Source organism: Stegastes partitus, unplaced genomic scaffold (genome assembly GCF_000690725.1).
Source record: "Stegastes partitus isolate 25-593 unplaced genomic scaffold, Stegastes_partitus-1.0.2 Scaffold182, whole genome shotgun sequence".
NCBI lineage: Eukaryota > Metazoa > Chordata > Actinopteri > Pomacentridae > Stegastes > Stegastes partitus.
The window spans coordinates 78,378-98,538 of NW_007577913.1; the positions used below are offsets into that span (position 1 = coordinate 78,378).

At 41.9% G+C, this 20,161-nt stretch overlaps 1 protein-coding gene across 1 annotated transcript in view; it reads right to left on the bottom strand.

The window, feature by feature from the left end:
* LOC103356070 (membrane-associated guanylate kinase, WW and PDZ domain-containing protein 1) overlaps positions 1 to 12,408 on the bottom strand; it is a 72,400-nt gene extending 59,992 nt beyond the window's left edge. The window contains exon 1 of the mRNA XM_008280121.1: positions 11,595 to 12,408. Within this exon, the coding sequence (XP_008278343.1) occupies positions 11,595 to 11,892 (298 nt within the window). The 5' untranslated portion in view covers positions 11,893 to 12,408. The remainder of the gene's footprint in view (positions 1 to 11,594) is intronic.
* Positions 12,409 to 20,161: the final 7,753 nt, after the last annotated feature.

Genomic DNA, 20,161 nt, shown 5'->3' on the forward strand with positions numbered 1-20,161 from the left:
GTGAACTTTAAGTAATGCACACGGCACATTCTTCTCCAATCTTTTTTTTTTGTTTTAGCTCATCAACATACCAAAAGCAAAGACTCATTTGTGTGTGCAGTCGCCTTCAGTTTAAACATTCAGTGCGTGCACCGTTAAAAAGGCATCAGACTTCTTTAAACACTGTGTGAGAGGTACAGGCTGATTGAGTCATGCAGTTAGTGGCCAGCTTTAGGGAACACACAAGTACAGCTGATGCACAGTTGTCATGCAAAGTTTTACAGAGATAGTGGGTAGTTGTGATAGCTGTAGGACAAGTCGTTTGGCCCTTAGCTGCTAACTAGTAATAACTGGTTGGTTCCTCCTGAACTTCTACCAGAGCTGGGAGGCCACCTGTGAAGCTGACACCCCGGTATCTACCCTGCCATCATCACCGATTACCACAGCCATTTGGTGTCCTGAAGGTTTTCCCAGCTAATTGCAGCGCACACATGCTCCGTCAATCAAGGCTGCTTCAGTGCTGGTCACCATCGCACATTTCCAGATGGAAGAGCTGCAGGCGTCTTTTTTTTTTTACGACGTCTCAAAAGTCTCGCAATTTCAGCTTAAACTGCTGCAAAAAAAATGGTTTATTTTACCATGACTGTATTACTCCTGGTTTTAGTTCTGTGCAAAACGGTCTGTTCCAGTGTCTGTAGCTTTAACAGCAGCCCAGATGCCATGCAGCTGATATAAACATAAATGAAGGTGCATTATTGGGAAGTTGGCGGTATTCAAGTGCATTATAAGTGAGCACAGAGAGCAGGAGAGACGAGAAAAAATGTAAAACACCATCTGAGTTTAGGTAGCACGGAAGCACAGCAGTCCACATGAGAACAACAGTTACCCACCAAAGCCTGAAGGTTTCAAAGCTTCCAAATTCTGTCTTACAGCTTCCATCATTTCAGCGTTACACTTTCCACAGAGCTCTGACCTGTGCACATATGATCAATGCTAAAGGTGACGTTATCTGTCCGATGCACAGAAACAGTAAAGGCTTTCCCATAGTCCTTGAAAGAATCGTGCATAATGTACGCAAGGGAAAATAATCAAATGTTGGATTACATTAGATTAGATAGAACTTTATTGATCCATTTGGTAGGGTACCTCAGGAAAGTTGTTGAAATGTAAGCTTAAAGTTATGATATTTGATCAAAAACACTGCATCCTGCATGTGTTATTTAAAATGTTCTCTTGGTGGAAGCCTTTAAACAGCATTTTTTGAGAATCAAGATGGCTGCCACTGCACTTCACCTGTTCAGAGACTCCCTGAAATCCTTGAGAAATCACCAAAATGAGAAAACATCCACTCAAAACTAAATCACTACAGGAGGCACAGTGAAGTTTCACCTTCATCCTTTTGGAAATTTTTGTTAACTTGGTGTTTTCACTCAAGGACATTGTTAAAGGTCAACTGGAGACCACATGGTGATTGGTAATAGAGCAGCATTTCCTTAACTCTACCCAGAATTTATTTCCTTACATTGAGTCATTCCTGGAAATGGCTACTACTACAAAAAAAGTTAGCAGAGGAACTGGAAGAGATTAAAAAATCTCTCAACTTTATGTCTGAGGAGATTAGCAAGATGGCAAACTAATCTCATAGGTTTGATGGAGGAGGTCCATGATCTGAAGGCTGTAATCAAACACAGAGACGACAGGATTGTGCAGACACTACATGACAAAAGAGAGTGAAAGAAAATGCAGTCTGGCTTAAAAAAGGTACACGAGTCATCAGCATGTTGGAAGATGCATTCAGCATGGTGAAACATCTTTGTAGCGTCGGTGTGCAGAGCAGTGTTGGTAGAGGTAATAAAGATCCCAGAGTTAGACATCAAAAGCATATGAGGCCTTTTTTAAACTCGCCACATTATCTGTAAAATTAAGGACTTTTCTTTTGCTATGGTGACAGCATTAAAAATTACCCACGGGGTCTGTAGTTCCTCCTATGCTGCTACAAAGAAACTGAATAAAACAGACTTGTAAAGCTGGGAGGCTGTCTAGTTATATGGGCCGAGAGGAACGGAAGCAGTGTTTCTATTTCACACCTCTGAGTTTATTATAAAAAATCCAAAACGCAATAAAAATGGAGTTTCACCATATGGGACCTTTAACTATGCTGAAGCACTGCATGTCAAAAAATAACTACAATAATAACTTCAGATTTCACTGCTTGCTTTGGTCAACAGCTAGGTTTCTCCTGTTTCCAGTCTTTATGCTAAGCTAAACGGCTGCTTGCCTCAGCCACACACATCGACGCATGGTGTGGTATCTTCTCATCTTAGTGCCCAAGTAAGGGAATAGTTGCAAGTAGGTGCAATAATTCCTCACCGACGATACACATCAATTACAGGAAGACCACCGCTGTAGGTGCGTCGACAGACACACGAGAGGTTCTTTGCCAACCTCGAATCCGAACACATTATTAATCTGACTTCCTTCCTTCCAAATCTTTCTCAGTGTTTTATTTACCCATAATCCATCACATTCTTCCCTCCACTGCTACCCACATAAAGCCATTTTCGGAGCTTTCGCCACACACACACACACACACTGCCATCCATAACTGCTGTGAAATGACCTGTTCGACAATTCTTTTCATTAGGAGACTTAGGCAGGAAGAGTGTGAGGGAGAGGGGGGGAGACTCTGTCAAAACGGGGCTGCCCCTTAATAAGAGCCAACACAATTCCCATGCTCAGACGACAATAAGCGTGGAGAGAATAGATGAAGACTTGAGAGGGGAGAGATAAAGAGAGCGGGCGAGATGAATGGAGCGAAGAAAGATGAGCAAGACGAGGAGGAGGAGGAGGAGGGATGAGGCAGGGCGAGCATTGTTGTTGTGAGCCGCATAATTGCTCCACCAAGAAGACTCGGGGAGTTTGGGGGTCTTGTGAGCGCGCTCTGCCGTGGACAAACAGACGGACTCATGTCTAAATCCTCTTAATCAGGGCTAGACCATTCTCTAAACCTGTGGATACGCCGTTGTTTTGTCTGCGTGCGCGTGTGAATGTGCGTGAGTAAGCCTCCCAAAGACTACACATTAATGGGATTTGTGTAAACAGACCCCGCGGCCTTAACCGGAATGTAATGAAAGGTAAAGAAGAAAAGGAGGAAGCAGATTGGAGGGGGAAAGGGCCTTTAAATTTCAATGAGCCTGAGAGATAAAGGACAGATTTTCTGGGTGCAGCCACAACTGGGATGATAAGAAGCAACAAATAAACTCTGTGTAAGTGTCTTTTTACTGCCTTGTATCTCAAGAAGTTAAATACGAGGCAGGTTGGTAACACGGAAGTTAGAAAAATCACAAGCGCGTACAGTCGTCCTTAAATTTATTAATTAAAGAAAAATATTAAAATTCACAATACTCACTCAAACAACTAGAAACTGAAAAAAGTAATCCATCCATCCATTATCTATACACCGCTTAATCCTCATTAGGGTCATGGGGGGCTGGAGTCTATCCCAGCTGACTTAGGGTGAAGGCAGAGGACACCCTGGACAGGTCACCAGTCTATCACAGGGCTACACTTAGAGACAGACAACCAAGCACACTCACATTCACACCTACGGACAATTTAGAATCACCAATTAACCTCAACATGTTTTTGGACTGTGTGGAGGAAGTCGGAGAACCCGGAGAGAACCCACACTGCACGGGGAGAACATGTAAACTCCACGCAGAAAGATGTCGGTGCCCCCACCGGGACGCGAACCGGCAACCTTCTTGCTGCGAGGCGAGAAAGTAATAATCAATAAAAATTTGCTAAATTATAATTTAGTGAAATAAGACATTACTTTGTGGTTGAAAAGAGTAATTTAAAAAAAACAAAACTGTCCCAGACAAATTAGAGCACTTTGCTGATGAGTAGTGGGTCAAAACTGCTTTTTTTTTTTTGTTTTTTATATATATATATAATAATAAGATATATATAGCATTTCTGTTTAACCAAAATTCAAAAGCAATGTCCTTTTTTTTATTTAAAAAAAAAAAAAATTATTTCTTATTATTTTTGTCCATTTCAACTTATTTCAGTGACAGCTGTTTTTTTCCTTCTTTAATGGGAGGGTATGAATATATTGGAGGACGACAGTAACAATGCTCCTCTGTGCACAAGTACGGTCCCCGCTCGTTTGGAAAGAACTTACAAAACCTTCAACTTTTCAAGAGTCTACTAGCTTTTTTTTCTTTTTTCTTTCTTGGGCACATCATCTTGCTACTGGCTCTAGTGTCAGCCATATTAATAATGCTCACAGCCACTACCAATCCCATCATTTTGCTTCCTAGTCATGCCTGCTGGAGGCATAACCACATCTCATCCGAGTTTAACAGCAGCAGAGCTGACAGAAAGACTTGGCCACGTCAGCTCGTCTGGCACGCACGCAAATAGATGGGCGCGCATACACACATACGCACTGCTGTCTGCAGGCATGCATATGATCCTATTCCTCGTTTAACACGGGACAAAGAACAGAACTGATGGGACTGCAGGTTGGTGTCTTGGTGTGTAGTTTCATTACTCAGATACTGACTTCACATTCATCTCAGCTCCGGAGCCCAACGTGTCGTGGCGCCATAAAGCTTGAAGAGTTCACTTAACGCTATGTTTTTTTTTTTTTGCTTGAACACGCCTCCCTTCGAAAAAATTCATTCAAACCCAGGCGGGACCACACCCACCCTCCACATCTGAGACACGGTTAGATTGGTGGAACCCTAAACAGAACAGGGGGTGTAGAGTTGCCTCAGATGCTTTAGAACTGATCAGAGCTGTAAAGTATGACTGCAGCTGACCGTTACTTCAATTATCAGTTCATCTGCGGACAATTTTCTCAGTTAACCGTCTGAACTACAAGCAGTTTCTGGGTGGTTTTTGCTTCTGTCACGTTTTTATTTGCTGTGGGCTCATTTTTCAAGTCCTGCACCTCTATAGAAACAGCACAGGTATTATCAATACCCATCCCCAGGTATTATCAATACTGAAAAAAAATGGTAACTTCACATACTATCGACACTTTCCAACTTATATTTTTTATTTATTTCCATCCTTGTCTCCTATCTGTGTCAGCACAGCCTGCAGTTCAGCCCAAAAGTCCCTGAATTTCTGTCAAGAGACTGTTGTTCACAGCTGTGTAACTCATAGCTTCTTAGTTATGCCAAGAAACGCAGAATTTTTTTGCTTTTTACAAAATCTCATTACAGCAAATGGTTTATTTTTGGTGAATTTGTAATATAAACGTGTAAAATAAAGTGATTTGAATGAACTATCATGATTTCACGCTGCCATTCGGAAGATTGTATCAATGAAAGACATGAGTAGTTCAAGGACTGTCAGAAAGTTGAAAATGAAACAGTTCTTTCTTTCTTTTTTTTCCAATTTCAAGCTCAACATATTGTGTAATTTCTGCTATTTTCTTAAATACTTTCTCTCGTGCTGGCGGGTTTTGGGCTTCAGCAGGTTAAACCGTTTCAAAACACACTTAAATCGAGCCCAAGCTAATGTCTTTTCAGTTAGTTTGCTCGACCAAACTGTCCACAACCTCTTCAATCTGAAACAACACGCACATTTCCGAGATCTTCATAAATAAATCCTTTGATTGAGACGTTCACCTGTTCTGAGGTTGGAGGCTCCCAGCTGGGGGGGGATTATGCTAACCAGCCGGTGGGATTGGCAGTGTGGGAATAAATGGAGGCCATTTGAGCAGATTTGTCAACTCATCCTACACTTTGGCTACTTTACTGAACCAAAGCAGCCTGATGTTAAGCTGGGGAGGGGGGCTTTCATTTCACTGTGTGTTCCTGACACTCATGAGGAGCTCATCATTTCACGGTATGACAGACCAAAGAAAGCAAAGCGACTCTGCGTTACGAATCCTCAAGAAGTGACCACCGAGGAAAGAGCGCGTTGACAGATCGCCGGTTTGGAATTGGACTGGAAAGGTCTTGAATGGAAAGTGTAAATGAGCTCTTCACCCACTTCCTCAGTGATAGCTACAAGAGCTGAAAAAAAAAAAAGCAACGGATGCTTAAAACAGTTCACTTCTAAGCGCAGAGTGAAGATCATTCAGAAAAAAAAGTGGCTCATAAAGTCTTGCGGTTTCGAGATTGACTCTTTTCAGGAACTTCTGGCAGCCGTGTCTATATTTCCCAAAGTTTACATTCCTCTGCTGCACATGTGTACAATTTGAGAAGAGCAGTCTTCAAAGGGATCAGCCTCGCTGCCTGCCCACCCTCCGCTAAACTCACCATCATAAATTAGTCGGCCTTTCTCTTCCCCCTGACAGTGTGTGTAACTGCAAGTGCCAAGTGTGACCGATTCCCATTCACACTCGGTACGACGGCCTACACTTGAGCTAATTAGGAGAAGAAAGACGATTCTTCAGCAAACAAGAGGACAGACTGCACACATGTGCATATGGACCTCCTTAGTGGGATTACAAAAAGGAAAAAAAAAAGTGCTGCATTAATGAGACGGCATTTCATGGTCTACTTAGATGGTAACCGAGTGTCCCTCCAGTGTATTTTAAACACGGAGATTAAGCTGAGCACTGACAACACAATTTCAGCTCAAAGTAGGCAGGATGCTTATACTGTACACATGTGACTTCTCCCTCTCTCACCCCCACACACACACACACACAGTCGCATAAATATAAACACACACCCTGAAATTAAAGCCAGAGATCTTTCCCCAAAGCCGGCTGCAAGGGAGGAAGCGGAGCCGTTCCACCGCTGTCAGAGAATACAAAGGTGGAAGAATGGTTGAGGCGAGGAGGGGTGTCCAACTTCCTGCTGAGAGAGAGGAAATAAACACTTCCATATGCAATCGCAGCCAGAAACACTTGCACATATCCACACACCCAGAGCATGGAGTTAATGCAGTGACACAGTGTTGTAAATTTGAGCGGGAGGGCCCTAGTTAGCAGCACGCACCGCCCCAATGAAAGGGAGAATATTTTCTGCTTCCAGAAATTTATAGCTAGTGAGGCGTCATTCATCACATCAGCTCTGTAATGTAATGCAGCTCGGAAAGAAATACACCAGCCGGAGCTCGGGGATTCCTGATTGGTCGGGGGGAGAGGGATGGCTGTTTTTTACGTGGAAAGGATTCAAATATCTTGTGTGTGTGAGCGTAGTCACGTGCAGCAAATCCTGTTGACTAAAGCAACCCACACACACACACACAGCATAACCTCCGCCTGGGGAAACCCGTGAACTCTGGGCCACTGGGCCATTTTTCATGTCCGGAAAGCATACGCATTCAGACGTAATCCGCCAAAAGATCGACACTTTCTGACATAATATCTACAGTATCAATACCCACCTTTAACCTGCTAATCTCACATTTGTACCTCAGTAGTACGCGTCAAGATATGCAAGATCACACACACGCACACACAGCGTCATATATTATTAACACAACCGGCATGTGCACTAACGCCAGAGTGAGCATCGCACTAATCTGGTCTCGATCTGAAACCTCTCTGTTTTGTCTTTGCACAAGCACGTATTTGTGCGTCCCTCTGTGTGTATTAGCCATAGTTTGCTCGCATATGTGGAGCAGTAGGTCATGGTCTTATGAAGATTATCCATAAAGAAGCTCCGGGGGTGGGTTTATCAGATTGACAAGTCTTACCATAATGTGAATTTCTGTTTGCAAACACAGCAAACCGTTAGTGTCATTACAGCACGGCTCAGCGTGAGCGTTAAAATGCATTAGGACGAGGTCAATAGCTGCTTGTTTAAAAGGGTGAGGAGTTTGCATGTAATTACATAATCCAGTTATTTTCCCACAGCTTCTGCCCCGATCAGTGCACACTAAAGCGAGCTTCTAATGGTTTGGGCGCACAGAGCGAAGGGTGTGTCTTGTGCAGACTAAATGTGCATGTGTGTGTGTTGTTCTTTCTCACTGATACCCGGAGCAAACATTACAATCTCTGCAGCAGAACCGCACAGAGCCTTTTATCAGCTCAGCATCGGTGTGCGCATGTGTGCTAAGAGGTCAGCAAGAGTGCCGAAAGTCCCGACGCAGCGTCGTTCGACACGTCGCTCCGTGCAGCTGACAGTCAACAGCCTTGTGAGCATCAGCGAGGCGAGACAATGGAGCGGCACCTCTCCTCGCATCTCGCTCGATTAAAAAGTGAGAAAATGGCACAAGCTCTGGGTAAAATTAGGTCACTTTGATTTTACAGATGGCCCTTGTTGCCAAGCATATTTTCCCAATTAAGGCTGATTAGGGAGGGAAATTCCCAGACAGCGTGAATTATTAAAAACTTGAAATGGAATCTGATCATGTGATGTTGTACAGCAGTGACACCCGACATTCCCAGATGGGTACTGGAAAAAAAAAAAAAGGAAAGAAAAAAAAAAGGAGGGGGAGTGCTGGGAGACTTCTGATTGGCCCAAAGTGGGAACTGAGTTTCCTTCTATTGTTTTAAAGTCACTACAAAGTACAGAGAGAAAAAAGAGGGGGAGCATCATCAGCTCTGGAATCACACTGCTGACTGATGAGACACTTCCCTCACTACATGCTCTACAATAACAAAGATTCAAGATCCAAAAAAAGATTTTCACAAACAAACTCCTGAAAAAGACGTCCAACACTTGGCACTTTGATTTATTTAATTCTGTCTTTCCTCCAGCAGAATGAATTTTGCCAGAACTGTAGTTAATGAATGGGAGAAGATGTGTTGCCCACACCTCCTGAACACTAGTAAAGAATGAACAAAAATACAGATATTTCTAAAAATGCACTGCAATTAATAGCAACATTTGTTCTGTTGTTTTGGTTTTATTTATAAGATGTCCTCTCTGGACTGTGTGAGCATGCACAGACTGAAAATGAGCAGCAAATGAGCAGCACAGTAGCTTCAGTAACACAGTTCAGATGGATGCAATTCCTAAAAAAATCCTGTGTGACATGTTTGAAACGGGCACAAAGTTTTGCAAATGAGCCACTAAAGTCAAAGAGTTCATAAATGAGTTTAAATGAAATTATGTATCTGCCACATTCACATTTAAAAACAATATTTCCCCCAAACAAAAGAAACCCTAAAAAATAATATTATATTATATGCTGACTCAGCAGGAATAATATTAAATGACAAAACGGTGAGAATACATGTCTGACAGAAATACAGAATGCGTCGCTGCCTTGCTGTGTTGTATCTCATTGTGTTTTGTGTTTCACCTGCTGCCTCCTTTTCTTTTTTTGTTTCCTTCCTTTGAATGAATGGAGACCTTTCTGACATTAATCGACACAGAAAAAGCACAAACTGGTGCAGAAAAGTTCTCAGTCATGCAGGAATTTAAGTGTCTGATGCTCAAAACTTCAGGCCCCAGCCCTGCTTACTGTGACCCCCTAATGTTCACAATTATGCCAATGCACACTTGTATATAAGAGGGAGAAAAGACACAGGTCTAAGTTATCAAATTAACTTCAGGCTCACTGTTCTGCGTGCTCATTCACTGCCATGGCTGACTGGGACACCTGAACAAAACAGAGCCACCGTTAATGTTACTACCAACACTTGCTGCTGTGGAAACAGGCCTATTGAGTTCAGTGACATCCCATAATGAGCAGCTGAGCTCCGCCTACCTTCAATCTGAGCTGAGCTCTGATTAGCCAACAAGTGAAAACACCTGCATGCAGAACCTGAAATCTGTAACTTGACTTTGTTCTGATTTTAAACTGAAAGTACAACCGTTTATCTCAAATTGTGTCACAATAAAGATCCTGTATGGAAAAAGATCAGTAAGAATTTAACCTGTTTTTAAATTTAGAGACTAAAACTCTGAAGTCTTTCACTTCATGTCCACCACAGTTGACCTGAGTGGTTAACAAGGCATCATTTAGAGAGGAGGGACTGATCAATCATATTTGCTTGTGTGGTATTTGTTTAAAATTAAAGCACACAACCGTCCAGTAGGACTGTAAATAACTCAAAACAGAGTTGGCAGCGACCTCTGGCCTTGTCAGAACTAGACTTTGACATTAACCCTGCAACTTCCTCAGCACAAAGTGGATAAGTAGAAGTTGAAGTTATTAATCAGTTAATTGATTGATTGAACTGAATTGGTCGCAGTAATTTTTTTGGGTTAAAAAATATTCTAAATTCTCACATTCCAGCTTGTTAAATTTGAATATTTTCTATTTTCTGTCCCTTTGAGCTGACTATTTTTGGGTTGTGGACAAAACAAGACATCTGAGGACATCATCTTAAGCTTTGAGAAACACTGATTGACATTTTTTTACCATTTTCATTTGTTTTATAGACCAACAAACTAATTGATTAACTGAGAAAACAGTCAACAGATTGACTGACTATGTAAGTGACTGTTGGAGTTGAAGCCTTACTTTAAAACAAACAAAAATAGGATGTTGGGTAACTTTTTAGATCACAACTCCACTACAAAAGCTGCATGATTATCACAATACTGTCCTGAAATTAACAAGGAGGGCATTTGGGTGTTAAATCCTGCATGTAGCACCTTTTCACAGTGCTCGGGCCATTATTGCTGCTGGTGTTCGCAGGTTATAAATATGTGAAATTGTCCTTGAAGAGTTGTTGCTCTTTTTGTCTGGGTCTCTACGTGAAGTTGGAGCGGCCCAGCCTGGCTCCGAGCATCCCTTCAGCGCTCTGTGTTGCCACGCTGGGAGCCTGTCAGAGAGGCTCAGTGTCAAAACGGCCGGCCCTGCTGAGCGGAGCTGACCGTGGACTGGCCAGACCAGCCGCACTGGCCGGATGTTCGCCTTTTGTTAGACGCCTGATGTCCCCATTCCTGTTGGGTGCTGGTAAAAAAATGTCGCCCGTCCAGCCTGTTTGAGGAGTTACAGGTATTGCCCAACAAGCACAGCTAAAGAAGGCCACTTTAGCTGTTCTGTTTCTTAGATGGGCAAACTGATCTCCTCATGTGCTGTTTCATGTGATTCACCTGATATTCCTACAGGCCTCCTGCTTAGAGTCCAAGTTTAGCCTAATTAGAACAACCTAAATCCATTTCAAGTCATGGGATGAGTGACACCTCTGAGGATGATTATTTCAGGTGTTGGATCTCTTGTTTTTCCTCTGTAAAAATGGTGACAAAGAAAGCTCAGATATACTCATTATATGGTCAGCAACATTTGAAAGGGACACAGAACAAAAAAAAAAAGGAAAGCTGAATAAACAAAGTGTGTGTTTTCATCTCCCTGAACCCGACAGGTGGCCTTTTATGTTCTCAAATACCTTCAAAACTGTGTCACTTTGACTGGGCCTTGCTGGACAGGTGTGAAATACCACAGCTTCCTTAAGTTTAGGCGCCACTTTAAAGTTTAGATTTCGCCCGGAGGGACTTATTTTAACAAACTTCAGGATCACTCTCAAAACTCTACACTGCTCAGGAAAATGTGTCTAATTAGGTAGGCTTTAAAGCTTATCAGTACATTTTGTGTGAGCCGAATTAAAGATTGTGCTTGTCTTCTACGAGAAAAGTGGTTTGGCTTTCTATTTTCACCGCTGTTCTTTTTCAATACAAAGACCAACATTAAATCACAAAACAATCAAACGGAGTTCTGCGTGCGCCTCCTCCAGCTCTTACCTTGCCTGACAGTTTTCAACCTGACGGGACCTTTGCAGTTCTTTATGACGGTCTGCACGTCGTACAGAGGTAATCCCGAAATCGAGAGGTTCTCCACCTCCAGCAGCAGTTCCCCTTCGTTTAATGTTCCACTTTTGTAAAGCACCACGTCCTCGTTCACTTGGCCGATGTAGGCGAACTCTCCGTTCTCCGCGCCGCCGCGCAGCGCCACATTCAAGTCACCGCGGGCATCTTTGGAGACGGAGACCTCGTTCACTCTGGAGGTCCAATGGTTCTTCTTTAGCGCTGGTTTGGACATTGTGAACAGTTTTAATTAGCCAAACCGGGCTATGAGGAGGAAGAGGAGGAAGGGGGGTATAAAAAAAAACAAACGGTGACGAGCAGCGATGCCTCCAACGACTTATATCCGAGAAAAAGCGCAGCAAACTTTCTTTCTCTTCCACAGAAACATGAGTGCCTCTGACAAGTATTGTCCCACCAGCTTCCTCCGGTGGTGAGGAAATCAAGCCATCCCTGTGTTGTCCGGAGTCCCTCCTTTTACTGTGTGTGTACTGTTCTCATCATTTTTCTTAACATCCCCGCAGTTTAATCCTCCTTTATCGATGTCATCTTACATCTGCCACGGTCCCACTCACGACTCGCGTCCACTAATTAAATCCTCTCTGCTTCTTGTTGAAAACTCACTTTCTGCTTGTTCTTTTTTTTCCCCTCTCCGGTTACCAGAGAGTGAACTCTTCCTCTTCCCTCCCACAGGGTTCACTTTATCGGCTCCTTGAACCAGGTACGTGTCCGTGCGGCGTGTTTAGCGGACTCTCATCGCTCTCTGCGCTCTGCGTGCTGCTGGGAATGTGTTGCTGTTCGTGCCGCCTTCAAGTGCTGTCGGAAATTTCACTCTTCCAATGGGAGGTCACATGAATTACTACTTAGCTATGTGGGTGTAGCGTACTTTATGCACGAGGTGAAATATGTGAGCTATGCTGCCTATTTCATCGACCACAGATAGTAAATATTTATGTATATGAGTCTTTTTAATATTTCATTTAATGGTATATTTTATTTATTTTTTTAAAATAACTTTTACTGCTTTGTTTTCTAGTCATTCTAGTTAGAGCTGAGGAATCTGTTGTAGCCTCTCCACACTGGCTCACAGTAAGTTTTAGGAGAGATTTTGCTGATTATTTTTACATTTCTATTAATATTTCTGACATTTTTTGTACCATGTGCACCAGATCTTTTGTCTTTTCCAGTGTCTCAGCTGAAAACTTAAGAGGACACAGGTAGGGATGTCCGATAATATCAGCCCACCAATGTTATTGGCCTGATATTGGCATGAAAATTTAATATCTGTCAACATCGTTATCTTTTTTTATTTTATTTTTTTGCCTATAATAAAAACTGATCAAATAATGCCTGGCCAACATCAGACATCCCTCGACACCGGATTTGTAGGATCTGAAAAATCAGGTCGACTGATCTCTTTGAAGTCCCATCTTACAACTTGTTTTTATAATTAAACAAATTATTAAAATGTGAAAAATGAATACATGTAGATCACTTTTTTTCTCAGGTTCCATTTGAGTTTGCATTCCATTTGAACATTCCTATAACTCTCTATCTGGTGTGTCTGTTTTTAAATACACTCAAGATCGATATGTTGTGGTTTTATCTGTCTGTCTGAATTCTGATGAGTTTAGGACTTGTCTGTTGTTTCTTGCTGCCTTGTGAAGCACTTTCTTGAATTGTGTTTTACTATTATTTCTGTTCATTATTAGTTCAGTGTTATACATTGTAATTTTACATTTCAACATGAATAAGTTTGGGCCCAAGTTTGTAAATTGTGCCCATTTTTACATTGTAATTCCAAAATAAAGTATCACCAATGACCAATGCATGACCTTAGTTCTTCCTCTATTTTTGAGCGCTATTGCTGTGATATTGACAACTGACACAATGAGTTGAAACATTCACAATTTTAAGTTTGAAGATCAAATATCGGAGCCTATGAAGAGCACATGAAGGCAGCACTGTTCCAAAGAGCGCATGCGTGCTGCTCAGAGCTATCTTGGATGTCCCTTTTACGTAAAAGAGCTTTTGGCTTTTGGCTTCCCTAAATTAGATGCTGGTGTCAGTTTGTTTACTTCAGCCGGTTAAACTACATGTTGTTAAAATTCCCTCACTGTGTAGAAGATGTGCTGTAAAGTCTGAGTCACGTATTTTAGTGGCATTTAAGTATTTGCATGTTTGCTTCTTTGTGGATTTTTTATTTATTTTTTTGTCAAGGACTTGAACTGACACTCAAAAAAGAGTAGTTTTTTATTTATTTTATTTTTTTATTATTCAACAGTCCTGATATAATGATTGTGACTGAAATGCTAATTTGATCACGACCTCGTCAGTCAGTGGTTAACCCTGTGATCCTGCCTGTCAGGATTCCTGCATTTCAGGTTAGACAGGTGGCACACCATGTTTTCATGCTCGCCTGAAACCTCCCCTCTCTGCTTACACGCTGCTCTGTGTGTAATTGGCCCTGACACAGAAATGTCTGCAGAATTTGTTGTTTCCCTTACAACAAACTCTGATTTGCGTGAGTCAGCGGTGCTGCAGAAGGTCTTTTTTTGTTTGTTTGTTTTTCTTGTTTTCCACTATCACGACTTCTAACTTACACAGAAAAACAGTTGCAGGCGATGTTATCATGTCTCATGAAAAGTGAGAATTATCTTTTCAGTTATCCAGAGGAGTCGATTGGTGAGTCAGAAAAAGAAAAAGAAAAGACAGGAGGCCATAATCCAAGAATCAATGTGAGAAAAAATTAATGAGATGAACAATAGCGAGACGGCGAGCTGAGACAGCAGGGATGAATAGACTGATAATAGGATCACATGGGCTGGGCTTCTCACCTGGGGAACACCACACCAGCTTTTCCCAACCTAAAAATAACAGAGGAAGTACTCTCGGTCCCGTGGGAGCAGAAACTACTGGCCTGGATGGGACGAGAAAATAGTGAAGTGCACTTTAAGCTGAAACTTTACAGTTTTCCCTTTTCTCTATCCATTATCAGCTGCTCATACATGAAATGCATGATTAATATTTGTTCAGTTCGATGCAGTTTCCTCGGAGGGAAAGCAAGTGATGAACAATAAACATTAATATAGAAAAGTACTTAAAACATAACTCAAGACGCAAGCGTCATGAATTATGAACGTCTCCATTCATCTACAGAGCACCATTAAACTAAACAGCCCTAACACTGCATTCCTAACTACCCCATAAAAAATACATTTAAGCTATTAAGTAGTACAAGACACAAAAAGCCCAATCCTTTCCCTGAGGGAATGTGAGACAGATCCTACAGCGGTGCTGGTAAAAAGCAACTAGTGAAGGGGAAAAAAGGATGATGATGGGCGACCTGCCTGATGCACGTCGTGACCTGAAAAGACAGCAAGAGTCAGAAATACTAGATTGTCAGAGCAAAGTTCTTTTCTACGTAGCCACAGGAATTACACAATTTGGCATAGTTACCAAATCATGTTACTACAATTATACGTTCATCACATGACGCGCCCTGGCCCAAAAAAGCATTTCTTTATTCGTAAAAAAAAAAAAAAAATCATTGGAAAAGGAGCAACTGTGAAACTGAGAATCGCAAATCCTGCAAAATGAGTCTTTAACAGAATGTAGTTCGGTCAGTGCAGTTTCATCTTGAAAAATCTCCTCCATGTGCGCGGAGAGAGGCCAAGAAGTCACCAGATTTCAAGTCTTGGACATGCCAGCCTGCTCGACCTTTGTCCTGGAGGCCCAAAAATACGGAAGCAGGAGGAAGCCTGCTAAAAATGGCAGGCGTTTTTCAGGACATGCACCTGTGAGGACCTTTTACCTTTCTGAATAAGATATCAATATCCAATTTCTCTCTAAAGCAGCTAACATGCTAGTAATATGGCTCTAAGGGAGAAAACATTGGTTGGATGAACTTTAGTGCAAATTAAAATATGCTGACAGCTGTTAAATGGATGAAATTTGGTGCAGAAAATAGTGTTTGATTGATTAATAATTTGGGCCTTGATACTTTTCTACCATCTCTGGGTTCAAACTTTGTATTTGAGGAAGACGTTGTTGCTGTACTTTGCATCTACCGCTGGCTTACGCTACATGCTGAACTGAAATAGTGATCATAGCTGTGATACTTAAGTATGTTAATATTGTCAGTGTTCGCATTTTAGCTCAAAGCACTTTCACGGCAATGTGCAGCCTCACCCAGTGTCTGCACTGATGTAGACTTTTTGGCTGCTTTCCAAATCACATACTTTTACTCTCCGTATGTATTACAGGTGCTTTTACAAAGTACACATTGTTTGAATACAATTAGGACATACTACTTTGTCATACAATTGCAGCTTGAACCTTCATCGTCGCAGTCTGTAGTGCAAAATGATCATCTGTCTGTATTTGTGACACACTGCTTCTGACATACTCCATACTGGGATGAGTCTTTTCTGGCCTGCTATATAGTATGGTAATGTAAGATAGTGGAACACACCTTTATTCTTTAGTGTTTACATTTCTGAAAACTGGATGTGGGTATCTTCTTTTTTTTTTGGCTCCATGATAAAGTAACTCCTCTCCTCATTTGGTTCACCAGGAACAGGCTAATTACCCATTTCCAGCTGTTGCCCAAGCAATACACAAGCTTAATGTAAGCTTTGTTCACCAAATCAGGGTCAACACGCATCCCATTGTTGTCAAAGGGCTGCTGGGGGAAGATGGCGATAAAGGGCAAATGAGGTTTTAGACTTGGAGACTGGGTTTGTGTATACCCATTAACATCCACCGTGACCTCCAGTGAAGGTGGGGGGTGGGGGGGTCAGCTAGTTCCTCCGCCAGCTTCCTGTCATACAGTGTCACCCAAATCAGATCGACAGAAGCAGACACACTGCCACGGGCCAAAAATTTCCTATTCCCTTTCCACCCATCCATCAGTCTGTGCATGTCAGCGTCTTCTTCGTAGCGTTTGCTGCCTCTCTGCATTTTGCCATCGTCTTCTTGTCTGTCTTTCACTCCGTTGCACTCATTAATAAAAGCAAATCGTAGCTGCTGAGCATGTACACAGACGTGGCTGCATGTTGGGATTTCTCTTGATGAAGCAAACCATAACTGATTTGTATATATGCAGTACACCTCAATCACAAGCTATATAACATATGGTGGATGTTTCCATTAGATTCCAAATCCTCAACAGTTGGTTTTTATAACATACCCACACATGTAACACCATATGGCAGCACAGGATCTACATATTAAACTCCACCCTACAGAACAGGTAATAAATGTCAGCGTTAATCTTGAGGCGTTTTACAGAAGAGTGGGAACCTTGTCACGGAGAGCTCTCATTAAAGCAGCTCTACCCACCTTCTGCCATTGTGCCGCTGTGTTATGACAGCATATGTAATGAAGACGACCTGGATGAGCGTGGATTGTTTATCATAAGCTATTATTAGCCACCATTTCCATTCACTCGGCACGATGCGCACGGCGCTGCTGCTGACAAGTAATGACAGATTGAACTTAATGGCCAACAGTGATAATGTAGTCTTCAAATCTGACAGCTGCGCTCGGATGACTGCCGCAGCAAACCTCCACCATTAGCGGCTTTCGTGATGTTGTCATGCTACACGGTGGCTGAAGCAACCGTCACTTCTGATTTTAAGTCGTGTAATGCGATATATTTGGTAGCGTAGTGCAAGGTATACGCAGGTAAGTGGCATATACCTACTTATTTTTCAGCTGTATGCCACAAGGAATATGTTTTTTATTTGCATTTTTCTAAGATTCCAATGGCATGACCTGCCCTACATCTTCTCCGATTGGCTTAAAGTGCAGCCAGTTATCTGTTACCAGCACCTGAGCAATACAGGCATCCACATATGGCTTAAAAACATGAATTAAGAATTGCCAAATTCAGTTTGGAAAACTTTTGTTTTGAAAATTGCCTGTGTCTTTCTGAATGTTTCTTAGAAATTAATCTCTGGTTGAAACACCTCATCATAAAGAGTAGCAGCAGTAATATTTCCAACCCATCTCTTGACAAATAATGTCACAATGGAGGCACACTCTGGCCTGCACTACCTGTTGCAAATCAGCTGTTCCAAGACGAAGTTTACGAAAGAAACTACAGTCCACAGACCTGCAATGGGAGAGAATATTGTGTTGTGTATTGAATATGTCCAATTTCATGTTTGGATGAACAAAGAAATAAGGAATATTTCACTCACCCTGTCTGGGCCATTCTGAAATTCGCCCCTCTTCTGTGGCTGATTTTAATTTAATAATGATCCTTACACCCTTATCCAGCTGGGATAGGCTCCAGCCCCCCCACGACCCTAGTGAGGATTAAGCGGTGTATAGATAATGGATGGATGGACACCCTTATCCCTACTAAAGTCAAACACCACACGTGAAGAGACACTGTACAAACACTACAGGGCCAGTTTTGGGTGAACTCAATATTCTGTTGCACGTCACTGTTTATATCACAGTGCTTTGCTGGACGGACTGCTTTAAAAATGAATATGAGGCATCAAATACATCCACTTCTCCCAGCACCTCTAGCCCACTGGTTATACTGTGTAATATTCAAACCTGTAGTATTTAAAAGTAGTCAAATGCTTACTTTTTGTGACATACTTGTGGTAATAAGCCAAAGTGTTTGTTAAAATCCCTCTCCAGCTGTTGATTTTAGTCCTATAAAGTCATCTCTTGGAATCAAATGTGAATATTTAAAAGTTGTTTCCACCAAAACGATCATTTCCTACCTTAAAAAATGGCTCATGGAGGTCTTTACAACTGCATATGATGCATTTTCAGAACATTGAAATTGCTCAAACTGAGAGGATTTTATCATATACGTTTACGAAAATTACAATAACATACAATAGTCACACAAATGTAACAGAAAAACACACTTTTTTGATATGTGGAGGTAAAATAAAGTCTTGGAGTACATTGAGTTATCAGGCAGCAGAGTTACCCAGAAAATATGACAGATTTTATCATCAAATTTTTAACATCTTGAATCAAACTGTTTGGTTCGGAGGAAAAAAAGGACGAATTAGATCAAAGTTAAAGACCGTCTAGTGTGATTAATTAGTAAAGCAGATTAAAGAGACATTATTTTATCATCAACAAGTGGACTCATTTGGAAGATTAGACTTGATAAAGAGTGTAATTTTCAAAATTAAAAAGGACAGAGATTTAAAAGGAAAAGAATTATGATGCTGCTAAGATGAGGAAGGCAGACAGAGAAAAATGTAACCACTGGAGAAAGAAAGAAAGAAAGAAAGAAAGAAAGAAAGAAAGAAAGAAAGAAAGAAAGAAAGAAAGAAAGAAAGAAAGAACATGCCTTCACTTTATGGTGGCTGTCACAGATGTAGAAACAGAGAGAGCTGTATAATGTGATGGAGCCTGACACCTGACCTTTCAACACAACTGGAAGCAGCCTCTCTCCTCTCCTACATCCACATCACCTCAAAGCTTCCTTCTGTGTGAAAGTTTCCACCAGCTCTCCCTCCGACATTTCACATCTCAATCTTTAATGATTTTGCCATCTTTGCAGACTTTTTTTTTTTTTTTGTATATCAAATGGCATGAAGTGAACTTTGTATAAATATTTAACCGAGCTCCGTATTTCTTTTTAATTCTTCGGATGTCTGACGGGTCAATGAAGTCTCATAACCAGAAGTCTGTAAAGTTTTTTCGGGGCACGTCGAGCCCGACTCTTGCTTTGATGAATGAGATCAGACCGTGGAGCGGCACAAAATGCGTTGTGATGGATGAAAACCTAGAGGTGCCGTGAACAACATGCATGTGTATCCGGCAGCACTGCGGGCCACGCATGACCTCGTATCATCTGTGGCGTGACATCCTATTGCTGCACCGTTTTGCACATCTGAGAGGCAAGCATCTGCATCATTCATAAGTCATTAAAACCATATGAACCTTTTTTTTCTTCTATCGGCGCACGGCGGCGTAACTCCCCGAGTGGCTCCCCGCGTTGTGTAACGAGCGAGTTTTGCTCAAGTCACGTCAGCTGACCCATGACTTATCTGTGCTCATCACCTAACACAGGCTCTGTGGATGAGGAGGATCATTTTTCTGCTTTAGATGTCACTTTAATCTGTTTTACCTCTGTGCCCTGATAATGCCTCATTCATCATAATATCCACAAAGAGTTGGAGGGAGGGAGAGAGAGAGAGAGAAATCCTTCTTTTAACTAAAGCAGGCGCTGCAAAGCTCGGTGTTGCCCTGGAAGATTAAGGATGAATGCTCGGCACAAAAAGGCCATCAGATTATGTGGCTGGGCCGCAGAGAGCTGTCATATCAAAGCCAATGACGGAGGGGAGGGAGGGCGGGGAGGCGTAACAGGGACTAATGAGGTACTTGGTATAGTTTGGACTCTGTTTTACTGTAAGCTGTACTGTACTAAAATGGCCTCCATTCAGGCTTTAAATCTGAATCAGGAGTGAGCGACGGGGAACTGAGCCTTTTAAATATGGGCCAGGAATGGGACACTGAGT